Here is a 22,554-nt window from a genome sequence, read left to right on the forward strand (position 1 = left end):
TGCTGGTAGAGTAGTGAACTGCAGGTACTCTGCTGTGGATTAAGCACCTTGCCACGTGGCCAGAGTCACATGCTCCCAGAGACTCCTCAGCTCCAAACTCCACCCCCACCCCCCACCCTCCTCCCCCTCTGGTCTGTGCATGTGATCCACATCAAGGAGCCCAACCTTGAGCTGCTTTATTACCCCTTTTTAAGAACAATAAAAACGTGTCAGGGGTCAAGAGATCAGCATAATAACGCTATAAAAACGATAATGGCAGATAAAGGTAACCAAAGTGGCAGATAGTGCTCAAATCCAGATATTTCCTTATTTGTAAAGGATAATGCTCTATCGTCAAGAAGAGCCACACAGAAACTCAAACACAACTACACGTGAGGAGCACATTTGATATAATTGTGAAACCCTGACTGAAAGGTCCTGCGAACGTCAAATAGACACCCCTTAAAGACCTCTTAAGGAAGCACTGATTGGGCTGAAGATATGGTTCTCTCCCTGTGTGCGTGCATGCCTGTGTTTATTGCCATGCTTGTGTTGTACTGTGTATGTTTATGGCAACACTATACATCAATATTTGCCTGAACACAGCACAGGTCAAATGTGACACAACACACTACTTTCAGTTCCCAAAAACATGGGGTATATTAGATTCAATGCATTAGAGGGACTGGATGTTGTTCATAAATGTATTGAACACTAGGCAGCCCTCTTGAGTGTTGGTTAAGCTAACCTCTGTAAGTGTCAAATGAAGGTAAAGCTTATGATAAGAGAGCGTAACCCGTGACCTCGCTGTGCTTGTGTTGTGCCCGCAGGCCACAGAACAGATTGGATGGTTTAGGCATAATGACAGCAGAGGACTCCGCCACTAACCCTGCCGCCATGAGCACACCGAACTCCAGCTCCCAGCCCGCCTGCCACCCCCGCCACACCCCCGCCGCCGTGCCCGAGGGGGTGGCTGGAGCCCCCAACGAGGGCGCCCTGGTGGCGCTGATGGAGCGCACGGGCTACGGCATGGTCCAGGAGAACGGCCAGCGCAAGTACGGCCCGCCGCCCGGGTGGGAGGGGCCCGCCCCGCCGCGGGGCTGCGAGATCTTCGTGGGCAAGATCCCGCGCGACGTCTACGAGGACGAGCTGGTGCCCGTGTTCGAGTCGGTGGGCCGCATCTACGAGATGCGCCTGATGATGGACTTCGACGGGAAGAACCGGGGCTACGCCTTCGTCATGTACACGCAGAAGCACGAGGCCAAGCGGGCCGTGCGGGAGCTCAACAACTACGAGGTGCGCCCGGGCCGGCTGCTCGGCGTCTGCAGCAGCGTGGACAACTGCCGGCTGTTCATCGGCGGCATCCCCAAGACCAAGAAGCGCGAGGAGATCCTGGAGGAGGTCTCCAAGGTGACAGAGGGCGTGCTGGACGTCATCGTCTACGCCAGTGCCGCCGACAAGATGAAGAACCGCGGCTTCGCCTTCGTGGAGTACGAGAGCCACCGGGCGGCCGCCATGGCCCGCCGCAAGCTGATGCCAGGCCGCATCCAGCTGTGGGGCCACCAGATCGCCGTGGACTGGGCCGAGCCCGAGATCGACGTGGACGAGGACGTGATGGAGACGGTCAAGATCCTGTACGTGCGCAACCTGATGATCGAGACGTCGGAGGAGACGCTGCGGCGCATCTTCGGCCAGTTCAACCCGGGCTGCGTGGAGCGCGTCAAGAAGATCCGCGACTACGCCTTCGTGCACTTCGCCACCCGCGGCGACGCCGTGCTCGCCATGGACAACCTCAATGGCACCGAGGTGGAGGGATCCTGCATCGAGGTGACGCTGGCCAAGCCCGTCGACAAGGAGCAGTACACCCGCTACCAGAAGGCCACGAAGGGGGCCACGTCCACCCCGGAGACCCCCCAGACCAACTACGTTTACCAGTGTGACCCCTACACCCTCACCTACTACGGGTACCCCTACAACGCCCTGATAGGACCCAATAGAGACTACTTCATCAAAGGTTAGACTCAATCTCCTTCTTTTCTCTTTGATACGCCGTGATATTGATGTGTGGTGTCGATAGTGTATGTTTTTGGTCTGATTCTCTGCAGATAAGGTGATAAAATAACGGTGCTTGGTCTGATTTATAGTTCTTTACTCATTTGAATACTTGCTATCAGACTGTTTGCTTACCTCTGATCGCAGTGTTGATTCTCAGTGTTGAGGTTGGTGTTAGGGAAATCTTTTCATTTTTTAAATGTCTGTGATACAGATCCATTTCTTAGGAATGCTCTCCTGTTTGACATTTGCTAAATTTGTCATGATTGATATCAACTTCCAATGGTCCAATCCAGCCCATTTAGAGGAAATTTTAGCTCAAATGAACGTATCCTTTGTGTGGGAAATCTCATATGGAAATCTCTGAAGCTCTTCTCTAACACCTGTTTCTCATCATAAACATCTTTTCATATCTTGAGCTTATATCAGCAGCCATTGTGATGCTATATCGTTTGATAAAAAGTGTGCAAGAGTTGGACAGGGAATATAAAATTGTTTTATTTTAATGATACTTCTATGGAACTACATTTCCTTTTGCTCTTTGAAAAAATAACAAGTCCATAGATCACAAGGTATATAGTAGAAATGTACATATATGAAATATATGAAATGAAATATATCCAAATGATTTACAGAGTATGAATCACTCGAGTGTCCATAGTTTATGTATAAACTGAGACCTATGTAGTGTTTTTAATTGGACCATATATGTTGCAACATTAATTGACATGTACTTGTGTACATACAAAAGCTAATATATTTATATAATTATAAATGGTCTTTGGCCTCAGGTTTTTTGTTTTGGTTTAAACCAATGCTTAAAAATAGCATAACTAATCTTTAAATGGAGAAAAATAGTCCTTTTGTGGAGCAAACAGTATCGGATGTAGACCCAGAAGTTCAAATGTAGCAAGCACGTTCCAAGACACTATAAAAGGTCTGCTGACTAAACCTGAAACAAATGATTCATTTCCCACCAAACGCATGAAAGGAAACCAAACACCAAAGCCTAAAAGAAAACAAAAATAATACCAGTTTTCAGGTCATACATCCAGCCCAATAAGGAGGACTGCTATGCTAGTAAAACTTTGAGACCAGTTTGCCAAAAACAAACCCCTGCAACCCTAAAATGACCTGTCCAGACAGGTTAAGTGCCTGAACTATACTGAGACCCTGATTTCTGGTCTGCAGGGGCCGGTCGTGCCCTGAAGCGCCCGTCTCTGAACAGGAGCTTCTCTCCTTATTATCTCAAGCAGGTACTGTAAGAGGGCGTGGCCGGGCGGCCTCTGGAAACAGGGCCGCGGGGCCCCGAGGCTCTTACCTGGGGGGATATTCAGCCGGGCGTGGCATCTACAGCAGATACCATGAGGGCAAAACCAAGCAGCAGGACAAACCGTACGAGCTGGTGCCCAGCCTGGAGCTGGCAGCCGTCAACCCAGTGGGCATCAAGCCGGCCACAAGTCAGTGTGAGCCTACATGCAATGTGCCTTCTCTGCATACCTCACCCGCTCCTCTCTCTCTCTCTCTCCCCCCACTGAAAACCTCTGAGCTGATGTCTGTGATGCACGATTGGTTCTTTTTCCAAAATACTCTCTGTCTCTCCCTTTCCCTCTGCCTCATCAGCTAATGCTTCTTCTTGATCACGTATAAGGGATTTTGGATCAGTGTCAGATTGTTCACTCAGCCAATTTCTGCCCCAGTGCCAGGCCAATGGAATTGTGGGATATTAGAACACAGGGGCTGCTTCAATTAACTAGTTGAACACTTTAACAGGAATGAATCTGAAAGTGTGACCCATGGCTTTCCAATGAGCGAATGACAAAACTGAAATTTAAACCACAAAAATGGCATCATTATGTATATTGTATATATGTATATATTCATTTTCCATTTTAAAAACAAGTGTTTCCAGGTCAGCATTAGTCCTTTGACCTTTACAGAGCATTATATTTATCACCTGTGAGAGGACTGGTGCGGCTGAATGGCCTTTTGTTTGATTGAACAATGAACTGACTCAGGGCTGATTTTGTACACCGCCAAATGTGCTAATCGGAAAGCCTTTTTCCCCTCATAAGCGGGTTCATACTGAGCAAATCTGGCAGCAGCAGCAGCTCTCGGTGATCTTGCAATAGCGCTGTTGTGCTCTGAGTAGGGAATCATGGGTTCTTTTAATGAGAGCATATTGACTCATGTGACCCAATAAGGGATTTACAGTAAAAACAACAAAGAAAACAACTTCTTGTTACACAACCCAGCTACAAGGATGGACATAAACAGGGTTGTGCCACATAACCTGTGTATTATCAATTTTATAATAAGCAGTTCAAAATCTGTGATTGGATGTATATTGAAAGGCTTGTGTTCCCTTCACTCTTCGCTCAAAACATATTTTGTTTTTAGCTATATATATATTTTTTTGTTTTCAACATGATAACTTTGTAACTGAATAAGCCATTTCAGTCCACATAATGTACTCTGAGAACAATACAGTAACAATTGTAATATGTGATTATTTACACATGCCTATGTCACCTAGATATGCACTCACTTGAGCAAAATGTCCCTGATATACGTGTACTGTCACTGCCCCCCCTGGTGGAGGCCGTCGGACTCACAGCTCACTGTTGACCCAATCTCTCCCTGCCCATGCAGTGACCCTCCCCACCCTGGGGGCACAGTACCCCATGTTCTCCAGCGCCCCCGCTGCTAAACTGATGGAGGACGGGAAGATCCACGCGGTCGAGCACCTCATCAACCCCGTGGCCATCCAGCACGACCCCGTGGGAGCCCCCGCCGCCGCCGCCGCCACCGTCCTGCCCGCTGTCTCCACCCCGCCCCCTTTCCAGGTGCACCTCGCCCCATCGTCAGCCTTCTGTCCTCATTCCTATAACCTTATAGACAAATTCTGATAGTCACCTCATGCCACTCTAAGTGGGAGAACTCAGTAACCTCTGACAACATGGAACTCAGGGAATTGGACGAGTATACTTGTATACTACTTATCCTAGTATACTTGGCTTCCGTTGCCTAGTTACACATTTTAACTTGTGGTTGGGCTTGAATAGCGTTATGCTCACACTCACTGGTCTGAGAGTGTTGTTCATCCTGGTCTGAAACTGTTGCTCATTTAACTTGAAGGGATACACTTCTATTCTATTGTGCTGGAAGCTGCTCTGGATAAGAGCATCTGCTAAATGCATGTAACGTAATGTAATGTAACCTAATGGATGAACCAAACACACAAACTAAGTTGCTTAGGACCCTTGAACCACATCCACATTTGTTAACAACAAATATTTTTAACAACACAAACCTCAGTGCCATGATAAGGCAGGGCTGACAGATGACAACCCAAACGGATTTTGCTTCACACTCTGTTTGACCTTTTTGTCTCCCCTCTTCTCCTCTCCTCTCCCCCGCAGGGTCGCCCCATCACCCCGGTGTATGCCATGGCTCACAACGTCCAGCGCATCCCGACGGCGGCCACCAGCCTGTACGGGGCCAGCTACGGGGCCAGCTACGTACCCATCGCCGCGCCCGCCACCGCCACCCTGGCGGCCCTGCAGAAGAACGCCGCCGTGGCGGCCGCTGCCTACGGGGGCTATGCCGGATACATGCCTCAGGCCTTCCCCGCCGCCACCTTCCAGGTGCCTATTCACGACATCTACCAGACCTACTGAAGGAGCACACCCTCCCACACCCGCCCGCTGCTGCCCGGGCGAAAGAAACAATGAAGGAACACTCAAATATTTATGAAGAGCGAAGTTCATTTTTGACATTTTCTTGAGACTTTGTATCCAAGGTTATTATGAAAGTACAAAGAACTTCACAAGATACACATATATGAATAAACACACACAAAAGACCATCAGAAAAAAAAAACAAAACAAAAAATTTTGAAGAAAATGTGACAAAAGAAGTTTATTAAAAAACGTATATTTTTAGAAAAGGTTGTTAACGTATGGTTAACGTCTCACTAGAGAATTTTTATAGACAATTTGATGGGTGTTTTTTGTATCTTTTAGACAATTGCATCTTCCGTCCGTACACTGTCCGCATACAGGTTTGAAAGAGGATGTTTATTATTATCCATTTATTGTTGTTATTATTATTAATATTATTTCAGTTTTTACTGGTTTGGTTATGTTGTTGTGAATGCTGTTGAGGTGTTTTCTCTTTATAAAATGCTGTGGTATGAAGTTTTTATGAAACTGGTGCACTCCAAGTGTAGGCTGAGCCTTTTCCCTCTAAATTTTGGTCGAAATATGAGCTTAACGACTGCATATGAAACAAGAACAGCCCATGAAAATATCTCCAAGAATATGTTTACCTTTTTAGGTATGCTGGAGGTTAGATTTCTTCATTGTCACACCGACCATACGAAGGAGCTGAAATTGATACTTGAACCTTTTTCAGATTGGATTCCGTATTTTGAATGTGTTGAAGGCTTGGGATTTGACCTGACCATATGCCAAATAGTCCCACGAGTTTAAGCACATACACCTCTCAAGTGTGAGATGCTAGTGCCTCATTCTGACTGGTCACATTCAGGTGTGGATACAGCATCGCATTTCGGGCTAGTGACATCCAAAATGGTGGGTAACATGTTTATTGAGTATCCACAGGTATACCGGACACTTAGTCCATCTCAGCAACATCAGAGGCCTTGCTGATCCAGCAGTCCGCCCCAACATAGCAGTTGTTATACAGTGAGACAGAGTAGCACTTTCTGAGGTTATTCTTGTGTGCTCATAACTGTTTACAGTTGTCTGTGCAAATGTTAGCTTGAAATCTACAAAACACAGTAACTGAAGGAGACCAAATGACCATCTCTGTATTCTGACCGTCGTACAGCTCAAGAGTGCCTTTTTCTCTATTATTCGGTGTTGCCATACTTGAATTCTAAGCTCACTGTAGTTAAGCTGCTAGCCTGTTTGATTGCCCCTGTATAGCGTTCAGCTGCGCCACGCACCTGCAGCTCAGCTCTCTGTATGCAAACCCCTGAGAAGATCATTTGCAGAGCAGCAGCTTAAATCACCACCTGCCACCCATGAGAATGCAGCTAGTTAATGAGTGCTTTCCATTCTCGCACAGCTGGGGAAACCTCATTCATTAAAGTAAATCTAAAAAAATTGCAGTTATTGAATGAATTTTGCCATACCTTTCCCCCATTTTGTAATGCTTCTCACAGTAATGTGGCAGACTTTTCTCCGCTGCACTGTTTATTTATGGTAGGCATGTGGCACGGTCTGTGAATGCAAACATCCCTGAGAACTCATTCTACAACATTACAATAAGCGTGCTTGCACTCCGCCCCTTTCCGGCCTCACAAAATGTGGCCGTATTATATATCAAAGCTAACAGGGAGACATCGGGCCAAGGTATACCTGGAGGTAGTGTAAAAGCACAAAACAGAAAGCCAGCCAGTTGTACCGCTAATGTCAAGGATGCCATAGATCACTATATTTATGGGTTTTCTCAAGACTTTCCTGAACAGTTTGTGCTCAACAAATATCTTGAAAGGTGTGCTTTTGTTTTCCCGTCCATCCTAACTGACTTACAGGGGTTTCTGAAATAAGGCTCATCAGGAAACTGGTTCCACCACTGACAATGTGCAATGAATGGATCGGGTACAGCTCAATGCTGTATGCTCCTGGGTGGTCCCACTCCCGTGACTGGATCTCCTGAGACACTCCATCTTCTTACTGCAGACCCTAAAGCAAACTGCAGGTGCTGCTATGACACTGTGTTCATCTCTTAATTTCCTCTGCATGCAATTGTTACCAGCAGCGGTGACGTTTCACTCCACCAAGATGTCCAGCAAGGGGCACTTGGCATATTGATGCTTTAGAAAGGTGAGCTAAAAATGATATATTTGTAATAAGTGTTTCGCGGATCGGTCTTATACATACATCGTCCCTGCATACTGGAAAGTCATCACGAAAGTCATAAACATTGAATGCTCCCCAATATAAGTTTATAAGCACTTTTAATTATTGATGTATCTGCATGAAGGAGAGAGTATTTTATACAGTATGTCTCAGCCAAGCGGTAAAATCCTGAGAAAGTACTTTGCTGGCATGCATGCATTACAGTGTATTCATAAACTGTAATTAAATGATTCCCAGAGTCCCAACCTCTGGTAGGAGTTGTGTAACAGAATGTACTTATTATGTAAAAGTGGTCATTAAAGATCTTGTGGCTTCAAAAGGTTAGAGGTGTTAGCCGCCGTGTCCTGGTCGAATTCCCAAAACTGACCATGTACATCTGGGCAATTTATCAACCCCCCTACTGTTGACTGGTCACACAGTCTGTTGCATCACCTGCCCACCCTTTCTCCCCAGGTAATCGTTGCTGTAAAAGAGAAATGAGATTCCAGTCAACCCTCCTTGGTAAATAATAATAAATAAATTAAAGAGAGTAAATAAACTGTTCTTTCAAATACTTCTAACACAGCAGCAGTTGGGACTATTGCTAGGTACTATATCATGTTTGTTTCAATATAGTTAATGCTTCCTTCGAAGAACTTTGACTCAGGCCAAATAAATAAGCAACAGAGAGATCATTCTGGAGTCCTTGAGGACGTTGGAAGGAATACAGTTTTGCAGAAAGTATAACACAATAAAAATGACATGCCCCTCTCTGAAGTTTTTATCTTGAGGTTGGATTTTTTTATTGGCAGTAGTCTTTGTCCTCGGTTCAGTTTTAATTACCGTGTGTGAAACGGCACACACCACAGTCATTGTTGCTTTTTTGTATGCGTACATTTAATGGTTTCATCTAACAGTTGGTCCTTTCCATTATTTCAAGAATGTATATTTTAGTTTTGTGGCATTTATTTTTGACAGGATCAACATATTCTGTTATTGTGTAACCTCTTTGCTTCGTCCCATGTCGAAGACACTGTAGACCAAAAGTCTGGGTACGTGCACAGCAATACAATGTAAAAAATAATGCAAAAAAAAAAAAACTTTGATGCTGACGTTGCTTACTGCGTGAGCAGGGCCACTCGGGCTAATGCAGTCTTGTTCCACTGTATTTCAATGTGTTTAAAGGCGCGGTATTACCTTGATGGAGCGGGACCTTCAACGCTTGTGCAGTGTTTGCTTATAGCCTGTTTAAAGGCTTCTCTCGTGATGTTTGGAAAATGTACGGACTCTTTGAAATGTTCCTCTCTTTTATGATGTCAAAAGTCAAGACGTATTTAATATATACAGTGTGTGTGTTGCATATGAAGCTAAAAATAAAAAAATAGAAAAATAGAGAAGAAATAGTATAATATATTTGACAAAAAACATATCCTTTATTTCTGTATTTCTTTGTATGAAGCATAACCTCAACAGCTTGCCAAAGTGTCCAATTAACATGACAGTTGATATTATGTGTTATGCAAATGTTGTGCAAAGATGAGGGGGAGTGTCCTAACCTTAACCCCTGTCGGAGTGTATGTGGATTACACTGAATGCTGACTTTGGGCATTGATAACCCTCCCGTGCAAAGACCATCCTTCTCTTGTGATCATTTCACTGACACTAAAGGAGTAGTATCTCTAACTTGAAAACGTTCCTGCAGTAGCTACTTAAACGAACAAGGCGTTATAGTTTATGAAATATTGTAGATAGTGCTTTAGCAAGCCCTTTTTGCCAAAACGTGCTTTATTTTGCTCTTTATCTTATTAGGCCTTTGTATCTGTTTTCTATTTTGTGATGTTTTTAAAGACATATTCAGGATTGTTGTCTTTGTAACTGTAAGTAGTTAATAAAGCATTTAAAAAAGGAAACACTTGTTATTCTTTTTTGCTCATAGCTGCAGGAAACATGCATTACATGCAAGAAAAAATAAGTCATTTTCATGTTACTTTATGCACCTTGGTAAAGGTAGCAAAATTATTCAAAGGAAGCTAAATCTATGGAAGGCAAAACAAAAGGAGAAAACAAAGATATTGGACACTCTTTTAAATAAAATGGAGTTGTATTAGAAATGCTATTGTTCCTAAAGCAAGGCATTCTGTGAAGAAGGCAAGGAATATGGTCTGGGGCAGAAATGGTTTTCCTTATGGACAAAAATGGGCACCGGTAGTTATTTCCTTTCAAAAGTAACTGAGATTACACCCAAGACATGGACAGCTCCAGTCTAAAATCTAGCATGTTTTCCAATTCATCTTTAACTGACAGTCTTCACTCCTATGTGGGAAAGGCTAATTAATTCAATAATAGTAGTCATTTGTTGAAGCGGGCAGCTTAGTACCTGTCTGAAAACAAGGCTGGTAAATATTGTAGTCTTCCAGCACTGCGGCTGCACAGACACTTGTCTTTAACACCAGCCCAAACAGGGGAACAGGACAACTTGAGAAAACCCACTGAGTGCATGACACTGCCATACATCTGAGCTTTGAAATTGCACATTTGGTGGGATGGTTTATTAAAATAAGGTTGAGTCGTTCCCTCTTTCATGTGCGGTATGTTTTATATGTATCTGTCATTGCCGTCTAATACTTAATGATTAAAACTGGTGAAGAAAAAAAAATACTTTGAAGTTTTTACCTGTTGCCTGTTTAAGGTTTCAGTAGGGCAAGAAACAGGGCTTGAGGAGAGAAAAGAAAAGCCTATTCCTTGGGTGTGACTAGGTGTGTTTCCTGAGATTACTGAACACCAGCAAGAAAGTACTGTTGGGTGGAACTATACCTGGGAACAGTGAAATTAATAGTGTGGAAAGTCAAAGCTCATAGGATCTTCCTGACTGAATCTTTGTGGGTAAGAGGCATGTTTTTTCTTTCTTACACTCTGCGTCATGGACTTGTGTTCATGCATATATATATATATATATATATATATATATATATATATATATATTTTTTTTTTTTTTTTTTTTTTTCATTTGAAAGGGCAACCATATATTTGCTGTATGTGTTTTTGGCAGTTTTTTTTACTGTTTTGCTTTGGATTTTTGGGATTTTTTTGGTTTGAGTTGGACATTTGATGGGTTGGCTTATTAAGATACAAACCCTTGCAGCTGTAACCCTTGCAACATCCTATCTTTCATATGTGGTATTTTTTTATGTATCTGCCGTTTCCATCTAAGCAAACCTGTTGGCAATGCCATTTTGTCCTGAATACGCAGGCAGGAGCCAGGTCCCAAGATTCTACATCCAGAACACATTCTACATTTTTACAAACAAGCCCTAACTGCTTTGCCAGCCTGCTTTGTGACATCATCAGTCCTCTCTTTCTTGTACTGTAATATTGGCATTGGCATTTAGCAGATGGGATAGTAATATGATAATAATAATAGTAATAGGATAATAGGATAATGATTACTCCTCAAGGTTTCCTCGACATAGATCTTTAGGAGCTGTTAGGTTTGTGAGTAAAGGTTATGTTGTGCATTTCCTAACAGCATCTTTAGATGGTGCTGTAGTCGTATGCTAGGTAGATTAGTCATGCACCCATTCGGCAGGGACCTGTTACTTAGCTAAGCTTCTCTGTAGGTGCAAGTGGTTTGTTTAGGCAGATTTAGTTTATACCCAACAAAATGTTCATATATCCATACATTTTATAGACATCATATTCTTACACTCATTAAACCATTTGATAAACCATCCATGATCAGCAGCTTTGCCTTCCAGGCTTTTTATTTATTGAAAAATCTTATGATATAAGACATGATATAAGGTATGATAACTATAACAAAAAACAAGTGGATGTGTTGTGTTATGTTGTGTCTCTATGTGATAGGTGGATGTGTTGTTTATAGCAATTTGCATATCTTAACTATCATGGCCAACAGCTAGCAACAGTAGTTCTAAGAGGTCAAAATGGGTCACTAGGAATAGCTGCTTCTCTGCAGCCAAGAGAGATACTGCTATGACTTCTGCATTGGCACATCAGTGTCTCATTAATAGAACTGTCTCATGTCTCATGAAAAATTGTCTCATGTAATGTAATTATGTTGACAGTCAGAGACAAATAAAGGCAGAATAATAAGTCTATCACTAAATCACTCATTTCAAAAACTTGCTAACTACCAAACTAGCTTGCAATAACAAGCCTCTAGCTACCCAACTCCATGATAATGAATCACTATCCCCAGGATTCCCCTGAAATATGAATATGAATATTCACACTTATACTATAGTCAGCTTTGCATTTCATGAAAGGGCTACATGACAAAGATGCTTTTAAAATGGTTGCCTGCTCTTTCATCTGTGTGCTGTGAAGAAATACATGCGGTCCTGGCAAAGTCAAAAACAACCCTGTCATATTTAGCCTTTGATTTACAGACAATCGCCTCAGAGCTATCATGAAAATCCACACGAGTAACAATGAGTGAAACAAATGATGCTGAACCTGAACAAGCAAATGCTCCCCTCAGAATCAAATCACTCCCACGCGATGTAGCTTATTGCCTGTAAACTGAGTCAGCTCATCAGCTCAGCCCATTCATGGAGCTGTTGCTGTGCCTTATTTATGAATCAATGAGTGCTGGAAACAATTATCCATAACATATTAGCAAACACCTTACCTTTTTCAGAATGGTAACAGTTACTCATGGGTATTGGGAAATGATTAGAAAGCCTACAGCAGTAGAACCACAAAGGGGTGGTCTTCAAGCGGCCGCATCATGGATTTATTAAAGAGTAGATGCAATGTCACCTCCTACTGTGTGAAGTGCAGACTGCCTCCCTGATTGTGCGTACTAAAGGTTCTGTTTGCAGATTCATATCCTCTAGCAGCAATGGGTTAGCAATGGAATGCTTCCTACTTGCTGTGGTTTCACAGCAACCCCAGTAGTGATACAGCTGGGTCAAATTGGTCACTGTGGATTTATGTGGAAAAATATGCCCCTGGTATACAGACATTTGCTTTAGTCCATGGGTATCTATCCACACCAATGATTTCAGTGTCTCCTCTTTTCAATGTATTTGTTTGACTTGAATATCTCAGGAAAGAGTTATGCATTTCCATTACATTATTTATTTGCTCACATTCACATGTATACACATTGATGATCACTGTTGCATAAACAGGTACAGTTTTCCCTTCTACATTATGTAGCCTTTAAACGCTTTAGGAACCGAGGTGATTTGTTGCTTTCAAATTAATTTAAAAGTTGAATCAAACAGGGGAGAAACCACTGTGATAATGATAATGATAGCATATTACAATTAAGGGAAACACAACAAGGACTACTTGTTTGGGCACGACCAGTCTGAGGGTAGATTTCTACACGTATGAGTTCAAAAGTCCACTTTCAGTAAAGCACAGACTTTTCCCAAAAAATAAGTGGTCCATTTCATTCATCTCGAGTTGGTCAAGGTACACCAACGGGCGTAGGGGTAACACGGTCTGCCGGTTTCCGACATCACTGTATTGTTTCTTGTCCTCTTACTTCCTAACATTTCCAGTCCAGTGTTATTATTTCATGCTGTGTGAAATGAAGGAGAGACACAGATCCCAACCCCGCCGTGACGAGCTCCTCAGCCTTTGTTATACGCCATAAGGCCAGATGCATTAAAATGCATTATTCATGCGCATCCACGGCGCACGGAGATTGCCTTACATCTTGCAGCACGTTTGAAAGCAAACCCGCTCATTAACAATTTACCGTGTTCGTTTTGGAACAGAAAATATTCCGAGCTCTGACCCTTGAGAGACGCCATTGTGGTCCGGCCTCAGCATCTGGTTTCCAGCAGGTGAACCAGATACAGTATGGTTATGCTTTCCTTTGAGGGCTTACATGACATAGCAGCAGCGGTGCTCGATCGGAAAATAAAGATCAGCTTACCAGCATACATGCAATCAACGGGGACTGTCTACAGCGCAACTTCTTGAAGACAATCTGCTGCAAGAGAACTACACAGGAAGATAGTTCAATAGTTCAACTGCAAATTAATTTACATTGAGGATTCAGTGAATTTGCTGTTATCGTACTCTGATACTGCCTTCATTCCCATAATCACCTTGGCAAAAATATGAATGGTCAAGGGCAGGTACTCCACCCTCTGATGGAATTGAAGACCCTAACTTCACAAATGGCATTAGTGCTGCTGTTGAAGAAATGAATGCTGGTGTACATTTTGTTGCTTTGACACCTTCGCAGAGGAAATCAGAGCGTTTATGAATCCGTGTCCGCCATTTCACACATCGGATTTCCTCCAAGCCGACAAACAAGCGTGGGCGCGCGTTTCGTGCGAAACCGGAAAACGGACCGCGGTTGGGGCGCCAGGCGTCAGGGGGCCTTGCCGATGATGAGGACGCTCATGAGGAAGACCATGATGAAGAAGATCCACATGAAGAAGCGGTCCATCACCTTGGCCACCTTCTTCCACTCGGCCCCCTTGGCGCAGGTGGCCCTCTGCTCGCGGAAGCAGTTGGCGATGTACTCCACGTTCTTAACCAGCTTGTCGTGGTGGCCACAGGCGCACGCGTAGGCCGCCGCCTTCTCGGGGCAGCACGGCTCGTCCTTGGCGCAGCCGTTGAGGTCGCCCATGGACTTGTAGCTCTCGTACTTCTTGGAGACCTGGGAGAGCGGGTGGGGCTGCTGCTCGCAGTTGCCGTGGTGACGGTGGTGGTGGTGGTGGTGGTGGTGGTGGTTGTGGTGCTGGTGGTGGTGGTGGTGGCTGTCCTCGTGGTGATGGTGCTTGTTCAGGTTGCCATTGGCGTGGGGCTCCTCGGGGTACAGCGGGCTCCTCTCGGACTGCGGTGTAGTGCAGTTCTCGCCCACCTCGTAAACGAAGAAGATCTTGGACATGTAGTCGATGATGAGCACTTTGGCCCAGTATGGGACCGGCTTGGCCTCTGCACCGCAGAAGTGGATATTCATGATGAAGATGGTCAGGGCAGTGGAGGCGGTGATCATAGTCATCGTTGCTATGTAGTACTTCCCTAAATGAAACACAGGGTAAGGTTATGGATAAGGCATGCGCACTGCATTAAATATAATCAGCAATGGTCTAGATTTTAATGTTCCCACACAATTTACATTTAAAAATTTTGTAATAATTACCATCATCATCAACATTAGTAGTAGTAGTAATTATAATAGTTTAGCATAGTTGTTGTTGCTACTGTTATTACTGGTAGTAGTAGCAGTATAATGATTCAAACTAAAAGTAGAATCACACAAAGCATTGATTTGTGACGTTAAAGGAACCGATACAAACCTTCGAATGAAAACTGTCAGAGGTATTTAATGAGATAGGGTCCGTGGGAGAACCACATGCAGAACCACAGGACAGACCACTCACCAATGAGGGGCACACTCTCCGAGGGGGGCATGCTCTCGGCCACCATGAGCTGGAAGACGGTGAGGGCCAGCAGCACGGTGACGCCCAGGGACACCTTCTCTCCGGAGTCAGCCGGCAGGTAGAAGCCGAGCGGGGCCAGGAAGGAGATCATGACGCAGGGGATGAGCAGGTTGAAGATGTAGAAGGAGGAGCGACGCTTGAGCAGCACCGTGTAGGTGATGTCCGGGTACGGGTCCGAGCAGCAGCCGTACATGATGACGTTCTTGGTGGCCGGCATGCCGTGGCACTCCCACTCCACGTTCTCCACGAAGTCCGACAGGTCGCCGCTGTCCATGCCCATGGTGATGTCCACCTGGTTGCCGTTGTAGGTCCAGGAGCCGAAGGTGAGGTTGCACTGCTGGTTGTCGAAGGGGAAGTAGGAGACGTCAACCACGCATGAGCTCTTGGTGATGGCCGGCGAGTCCCAGGTGATCTCGCCATTGTAGCGGAGGACCACATTGGTGTCCAGGGGCCCTGAGAAGTCATCGTCCGCCCTGGTGCAGAGGAAAGGAAAAGAATGACTCACCACTGGAAGAAAATGATATGTGCTGAAAATACATTTACATTTACATTTATTCATTTGGCAGATGAGTTTATCCAAAGCGACTTACAAGTGAGGCAGAGTACATGACAAGCAAAAAGCCACATAAGGAATCAGCAATATTAGAAGTGCAGTATGATCAAGTTTCAACAGTTGGCCAGACAAGGTACAAGCTAGCTGGTAAAGATAAAAGTGCATGAAACCAGAGAGTGATACCGACAACCCGACAAAGCCCTTTACTGGCATGCTCAGACTGAAAACTAGGTGGTGCGCTTTGTGAAAACAGCAAAGGGTAGATATAGATTAGTGAACAAGGAGATGGACTTGGAGCCAGAGGAGAATAACCATGGTAAATAATTAAAATTTTATCAAAGGTATGAAGTATTTGTATGCACTACTGAGCATTGCGAATTGTATCCTGTGAGGCTAGAACCCGACCCTAATCCTCCATTTGATAACACAATCTGGCTAAAGCCAGAACTTGTCATTACAACAAAAGGATAAATACCTACCTTGTCAAAAACAATGCTTTTTCTGCTGTCTGATTACTTAAGGCCACCAATAATTGAGCCAAAATACCTCTTTGTGTATCTGAGTGTGTTTTATGCAAGCCAATGATTTCATTCAATTTCTAAACATATTTCAGTACACTTGATTGACAGGCTCACAGAATGTAATGCTGAATCTTGCTTGCGAGTAATGGACATATTATAAAACATATCAGATCTGTTGTTCTGCTTTCAGTCCAGCTAGGTGTATTGACAGACATCTTTGATTGAGGTATCTGCTAAACTGCCTGCTAAATTATAAAACAAGTGAATGTATGGGTCCACAGACTCTGGCTCATTGATATTTTTTTAGTCCACTGTCCAATATCAGGTTAAAACCCTGCTATGATTTGACATTAAGACCTGTAATATGATCTTAGTTGTTTGGTGTCCTACAGCCAATGCAACATAATGATGCGGCATGGAATCAGACAAAACGCTCCACGCAGTGCATTCAGTGAGCGACTGACATGAAGACATTCAATGGTTCATCTGTTTATTTTGCACGTTACTGCGTACTTGTTATAGAGGACGATGTCAGGCCTCCAGACCAAGTTGCTGGGGATGCGGATGACCTCCAGACCATCGTAGGCCTCCTTGTCCCACTTTAGGTAGGCGTCGTGCCAGGTCTGTCTGATCCACAGGTACGCAATCAGCACCTGGTTTCTCTCGTCCTGCATGCACAGACACAACACCTGCTTTTCTGTATGGAGATACGCTCATCTTTACCTCAACAGTCATTGTGTTTGCTAATATTACATAGAGCTACATATGTGGAAAATCATTAGGCAATAATACTATGGACCTTGGCAAGCTCAGTATTAGTTTTTCTCAGAAAGAAAAGTGCCATTGTTTGAGAATGTTTTACCTGAGCAATGCAAAATCAGTATTAACTGTAAAGGCAAAAACGATCATCATAAGTAAATGTCAAGAGCGTACAATTTCCAAGCATACAGTACCAGTCAAAAGTTTGGACACACCTGTTTATAGAAGGGTTTTTCTTTATTTTTACTAGTCTCCACATTTAAGAATAATAGTAAAAACTATCTTATATTTTAGATTCTTCAAAATAGTCCAAAATATTTTTAAGCATCATTTTTTTTTTTGAAAGAAATTCATACATATCCATCAACTTCACTACTTATATTTGTCTAAGAAACAAATTTCAAGCATTTAAGCAAAAGTCTGTAGCTCAAACTGCCTTGAATGCATGTTTCCCATTATTTTAATCTGGTGTGTCGAAACCTTTGACTGTTACTGTAATATAAAGAAGTACATTCATGACTATGTTGCTCTCTTGACCGGACACTGAAGCTCTGGCAAGGATGACTCACTCACAGGAAGCAGCATTACCAATTTGATACCATACCTCTTTCAGCCTCTCAGACCTGCTGAAATCAAGACAATATCAGGTAGGTTCCAGCCACAGGGGCATATCACTGGCTGACACAATGCAGGGTTTTTCAGAGGAACAATGAGGAGAGCTCCTCCGGGGTAACAGGACACACTAATATGTGCCTACGCCCGTAATTAGTCCAGCCCTGTAACTGTGACACCCCCTGGCAGATTGAAGAAAGCGTTTAAGTCGTTTGAGTAAACGGCATTTTGACGTAGTGGCACTGACACTGATACAGTCATGCGTGTGGCGGGGGGGAACGTGGGCGAGTACATGCATACTCACTTGCTTGGTTTCGCTCTTCAAAGGACAGCGATGGAAATGAAACTAGAAATCCCCACCGACTGTCTCTGGTCTACACACGGCTGCTGTGTTTTTGGGGCCTTGACATGATTTGTGCACAGCTGAATTACCCCACAGATCATTCCAAACTTCCCTCAATTATCTCAGCAGGTGCTAACACATACAAGCTCCCAAACTAATAAAAACTAAGGAAAACAACAAACCGTTAAGTAACAAATTACATTACAACAGGCAATTAGCCACACCAGAAAATGAGGATGTTAATAGATATAAATTCCACAAACACGAACTTGAATAAATGTTTCCACTGATTAAAAAAACAATTTATACTGCATTATAAATGTAAAATTCTATTTAAGAATCAAAGAGATTATGCATGGTAAAATAACTCGGAATTTCCCTCCAGGTATATTATTAGGCAAACCTGCAGATTGCAAAGGAATACCAGACACCAGAGCTCAGACAGATTCACAGCAGCTCCATCAATTTACAGGGCTACTTACACCTAGTTTGGCAGCAATTGGTAGATATGTCGCACTCTGTCTTTGCCCCATATATTTATGAATACTATATATCACATTGAACCCCACTTTTCTTGCTTTATTTCCTCTGCTTAGCACTACTGGCTTTAATACAACTTACAGTGCAAAATGACAGCCCAGGCTTTCCCCAGACAGATAGACCTCTAAACGTCCTGAGACTGAGATCTGGGCAGTACAAATCTGCCTTATCAGGGGGCCCAGAGGCTTTTGAAAAGTTGTACTGCACCATGTTTTGTGGGTGGTGACAAATCCCATACTCATTTCAGTACTGTTATGAGTCTGATGATTGCTCTATCTGTTTTGTGACCATACTGGACGGCACAGCGAGCTGTGTGCATGACGGTGTGCGCCCCGCTGCTTCTGCCCCCCAACCCCCCCGCCCCTCACCATGTCCTTGATCTGAGAGAGGGTGATCTGCAGGGTGACGTTCAGGGCCTTGTCGGTATCCTCCACGGGCCGCAGGGCGTTGGAGTAGTCCTCCATCAGGTCCTTCAGCAGCTTGCGGGCGTACTCGCCCTGGGCCGAGCGGGCCACTGTGAAGGGGACACACAGAGCATGTCAGAGTGAGCCAAATTCACCCAGATCTCACAGGTCCGCATACACACCTTCTGAGTACTGGATTGGCTTAAGGTAATATGCTGCAGTCCTACTTTACTACAAAATAGCATTTATATCAGTACATGTGCTTCTGCTAAACAGAGACAACCAAACCAACTAATAGATGAATAATCACTTAAGATGATGCCTTAAGGTTACAAGGCATCATCTTAAGTGATTGTTTCAAATTGTTAAAAATGTAGTTTTAAGTGGATTTTTTTTTTTTGAGCAAGTAAGGCAAAAGGCATCACTGTTAGCATAGGGATGCTTACCTCTAACATTGATACCAGTAGGCAAAAACATAACTGAATTATATAATCTGAGTTTGTTAAGAATCATTCAAAAGTTACTCCCTATTGACTAAGAAAGAATAAACAAATGCTCAATGAAGAGGAAGACAAATAATGCACTTACCTTCCAGGAACAACAGGACGAGGCCCGCGACAAGAACCATCCTCTTCATTTTAAAGAAAATCAATCAGATTGAAAATCGATCAGCTCATCAAACCGCGCGACACTTGTAAGTAAAACGGGGCATAAGAGATGAAGCCCGAGGGGGTCTGGGGGATGCGCCGCCCACTTAATTTACATGCCGTTCAACCCCAAGTAAACCCGGACTCGGGTTAGGCAGCGCGCCGTTTCCGTCAGCTTCCTCCGGTGCACGCCGTGTGTGTGGCTTTCCCGAATGAGCGGTTAGCATCCCGCGCTCACTCGAGCAACAGGAGCTGGGCTATCACATAGCGCACGGAGCAGGGGGGAAATTAGACGCTCCAGACGGGCGGCTCACTGCACACGGTAGCTATTCATTGTCTGTCAGTCAGGTCACTGACATCGGGGCGCAACGGGTTAAGAAAGCCAGGTTATGCAATGAGAGATGAGAGATAAAGGTATCCGTACAGAACTCAGACAAATGGCCCAAAGCACGGTCATCTTTAGAGATAGGCCTATCACAATTTGCCAGTTTAATCATTATTTTTGTGATTTTTATTACCTAAGAGAAACGGTAAATTGGCATTTTCTTGCAATTAATACACATTTGTGCAAATCTCACTTGTGTTGTTTATCAATTATGACGATCATGTTGTTATTGCTCACTTTTATGAAGATCCTATTGCCCTACAAAGCAGACAGGCCATTGAGCTATCACAAACTTCACAAAGCATTTAACCTGTGGTAATTCTAGAAGTGGCCAAAGCTCCACTCAACTAAATGCAGTACAAAGGGAGAGCGAGCCACAAGTGGTATGTATGCTTTCAGTAGATCAGACGCACTGGGGATGTCAGAATTGAAAGTTAAAAGGCAATATATTAAATATAATAATTGTGGTGTGACATGTAATATGTAAAATATGTACATGAATATTGAAACATATTAGAAACACTGACCTTGAAATCAGCATAAAATTTTGCCTTCAGCTTGCTGCAGATGTTGTCATTACTTTTGAAGTCACTCATCATCAAGCTCTTCCATCATTTGCATCTGTATTTGAATAGATGCTGCAGCTTTCAGACATCACTGCAAAGACCAAGGTCAAGGTGACTATTTTCTGGTGTAAAGGTATGAGGTGTAACATGTTTGCGACCACCTGAATTGGTTTAAGTTTCACAAAGAGTGAATGCGCTTTGAGCTCAAAGCTCAAGAAAGCTTTGTGTGTGTGTGTTTTTTTTGTGTGTGGTTGATTTCTTGTTCGCCTCATCATGTGTGTCATAACCACTCATGCTCGTGAAGCAAGGGGCTTTTTTGGCTGTTATGAAACCGAAAACTTCCATACTCTATCTGAAGTCTCCCCTTCATAAACGCTGTGCGCATCATCTTCCTACTGACCTGAAGGCCTGTCTTCTGCCCCCCCTTGCTGAAAATTCTGTAGGGGATCTCAGGGTTCTTCCAATGTGTTACACTGTAGTTATGATACAGATTTATATTTACATCAGCATCAGAGTTGTAATATAACTGCAGTTTAGTGAGACCGCTTGAATGGGATTACTTCTCCGTAAGCTTTTCAGAGTGTTTGATGGTTTGGTTGGTTGCGTTAGATCATTAAATGAAAAAATGGTACAAAACGACCTCAGAGAATTTCAGATGTTCACAGAACACGGAGAACAAAGGAGACCACATGTACCAACCCTTGCAGTGAATCCCATGTAGACAATTCTTATGTGCTGTAGTGCACCTGCCATCTCATTTCCACAGTCTACTGCATTTTGCAGATTTACAACCTGTGTAGTAGGACTAGTTTGTGACGTGACACTGTTTATCTGTTGAGCAGACTCCCATGTTGCAACTTTACCTGCTCACGTCATTCAGGTATGCAGCTGGATCTTTACTGAAGCTATTCAAGACACCTTCAAGCATGAATGGCAGCACCTCTTGTTGGAAGCCAACATATGGCCCATGGATTACACGCTCATCTCCATATGCATGCAGTGTCATTATGGTATTGGGTACCAATCCAGTAAATGGCAACGCAATGGTACTTGTGTATGCACATATGGAGATGCATGCATCTGAAAGCATATGCAAAGGCTGCATTGAATAGTCCAGCATGGCGCCTCTGCTGAACAGAAGGATGTTAATTCAGCAGCGACTCGCACACGTGTGGATCTTGTATCTGCTGTGAGATCTGTGAGAGTCACTGTAAGCTGCGTGCATGAAGAGGCCGTGCAGACGGGGCTGGTAACAAGAGCCGGAGTCATTTCACTAACAGCCAGCCATTCTTTTCAGGGCAGCTATCTCGCCATCACCGTGTCTTTTAACAGAGGGGGCAAAGCGGCCGTGGGGAGTCACATTCTCACCTGGACGCGTGCAGACGCACATGCACACACACATTCACACTGACAAACACAGACGCACGGGCACACACACTCACAGTCGTGCGCACATGCACGTATGCATATGCACAGACAGGTTTCCAGTGAGTTATTATACTGATGGTGTGACATCACAGAAGGCCATACATTGATGTGTTATATGCCAGCTTCCACCTTCACACTCCCTACTGGCTTACTTTCCCTGTGCTCTTCCTGCAAAACTCACATGCATGAAAGTAGCTCAGAACTGACACCGTGATACATGATTGCCCTGTGGCTCTGTAACTGGGCATCACACATCAACCCGGCCGCACCTCATCGTGCCATAACTGACGACGATGACAACCGTGTTGAACAATAAACCGTGCTGCAACTTTCCCAGGTCAGACCAAAGCTATTTTAAAATATAAGACAGCATATGCATGCAGGTATTGTGTAACTTGACGCTCCGGGTCTATAGAGCTCAATTGCAGGTGCTTCCTGTGCAGAGATGTGGGGCTGTGC

The 22,554-nt window shown here is 44.0% G+C and overlaps 2 protein-coding genes across 8 annotated transcripts in view; one reads left to right on the forward strand and one right to left on the reverse strand.

Moving 5' to 3' along the window:
- LOC118793495 (RNA-binding protein 47-like) overlaps nucleotides 1–5,892 on the forward strand; it is a 37,417-nt gene extending 31,525 nt beyond the window's left edge. For 3 of the 7 annotated variants that reach the window (XM_036551709.1, XM_036551711.1, XM_036551710.1), the window contains exons 2-5: nucleotides 810–1,993; nucleotides 3,285–3,497; nucleotides 4,684–4,877; nucleotides 5,454–5,892. In XM_036551709.1, coding sequence (XP_036407602.1) covers nucleotides 841–1,993; nucleotides 3,285–3,497; nucleotides 4,684–4,877; nucleotides 5,454–5,711 — 1,818 coding nt within the window. In that variant the 5' untranslated portion in view covers nucleotides 810–840 and the 3' untranslated portion in view covers nucleotides 5,712–5,892. The remainder of the gene's footprint in view (nucleotides 1–809; nucleotides 1,994–3,284; nucleotides 3,498–4,683; nucleotides 4,878–5,453) is intronic. The other 4 variants (XM_036551713.1, XM_036551712.1, XM_036551714.1 and 1 more) reach the window with 4 other exon arrangements.
- Nucleotides 5,893–14,259: 8,367 nt separating this feature from the next.
- Nucleotides 14,260–19,697, reverse strand: LOC118793652 (neuronal acetylcholine receptor subunit alpha-9-II-like). Its single transcript, XM_036551882.1, has 6 exons — nucleotides 19,658–19,697; nucleotides 19,034–19,179; nucleotides 16,925–17,079; nucleotides 15,278–15,810; nucleotides 14,711–14,915; nucleotides 14,260–14,650 (listed from the first exon to the last, which is right to left on the reverse strand). Exons 1-6 carry the CDS (start codon nucleotides 19,695–19,697, stop codon nucleotides 14,260–14,262), a joined length of 1,470 nt encoding a protein of 489 aa, XP_036407775.1.
- Between the last annotated feature and the right edge of the window lie 2,857 nt (nucleotides 19,698–22,554).

Source organism: Megalops cyprinoides, chromosome 18 (genome assembly GCF_013368585.1).
Source record: "Megalops cyprinoides isolate fMegCyp1 chromosome 18, fMegCyp1.pri, whole genome shotgun sequence".
Lineage (NCBI taxonomy): Eukaryota > Metazoa > Chordata > Actinopteri > Elopiformes > Megalopidae > Megalops > Megalops cyprinoides.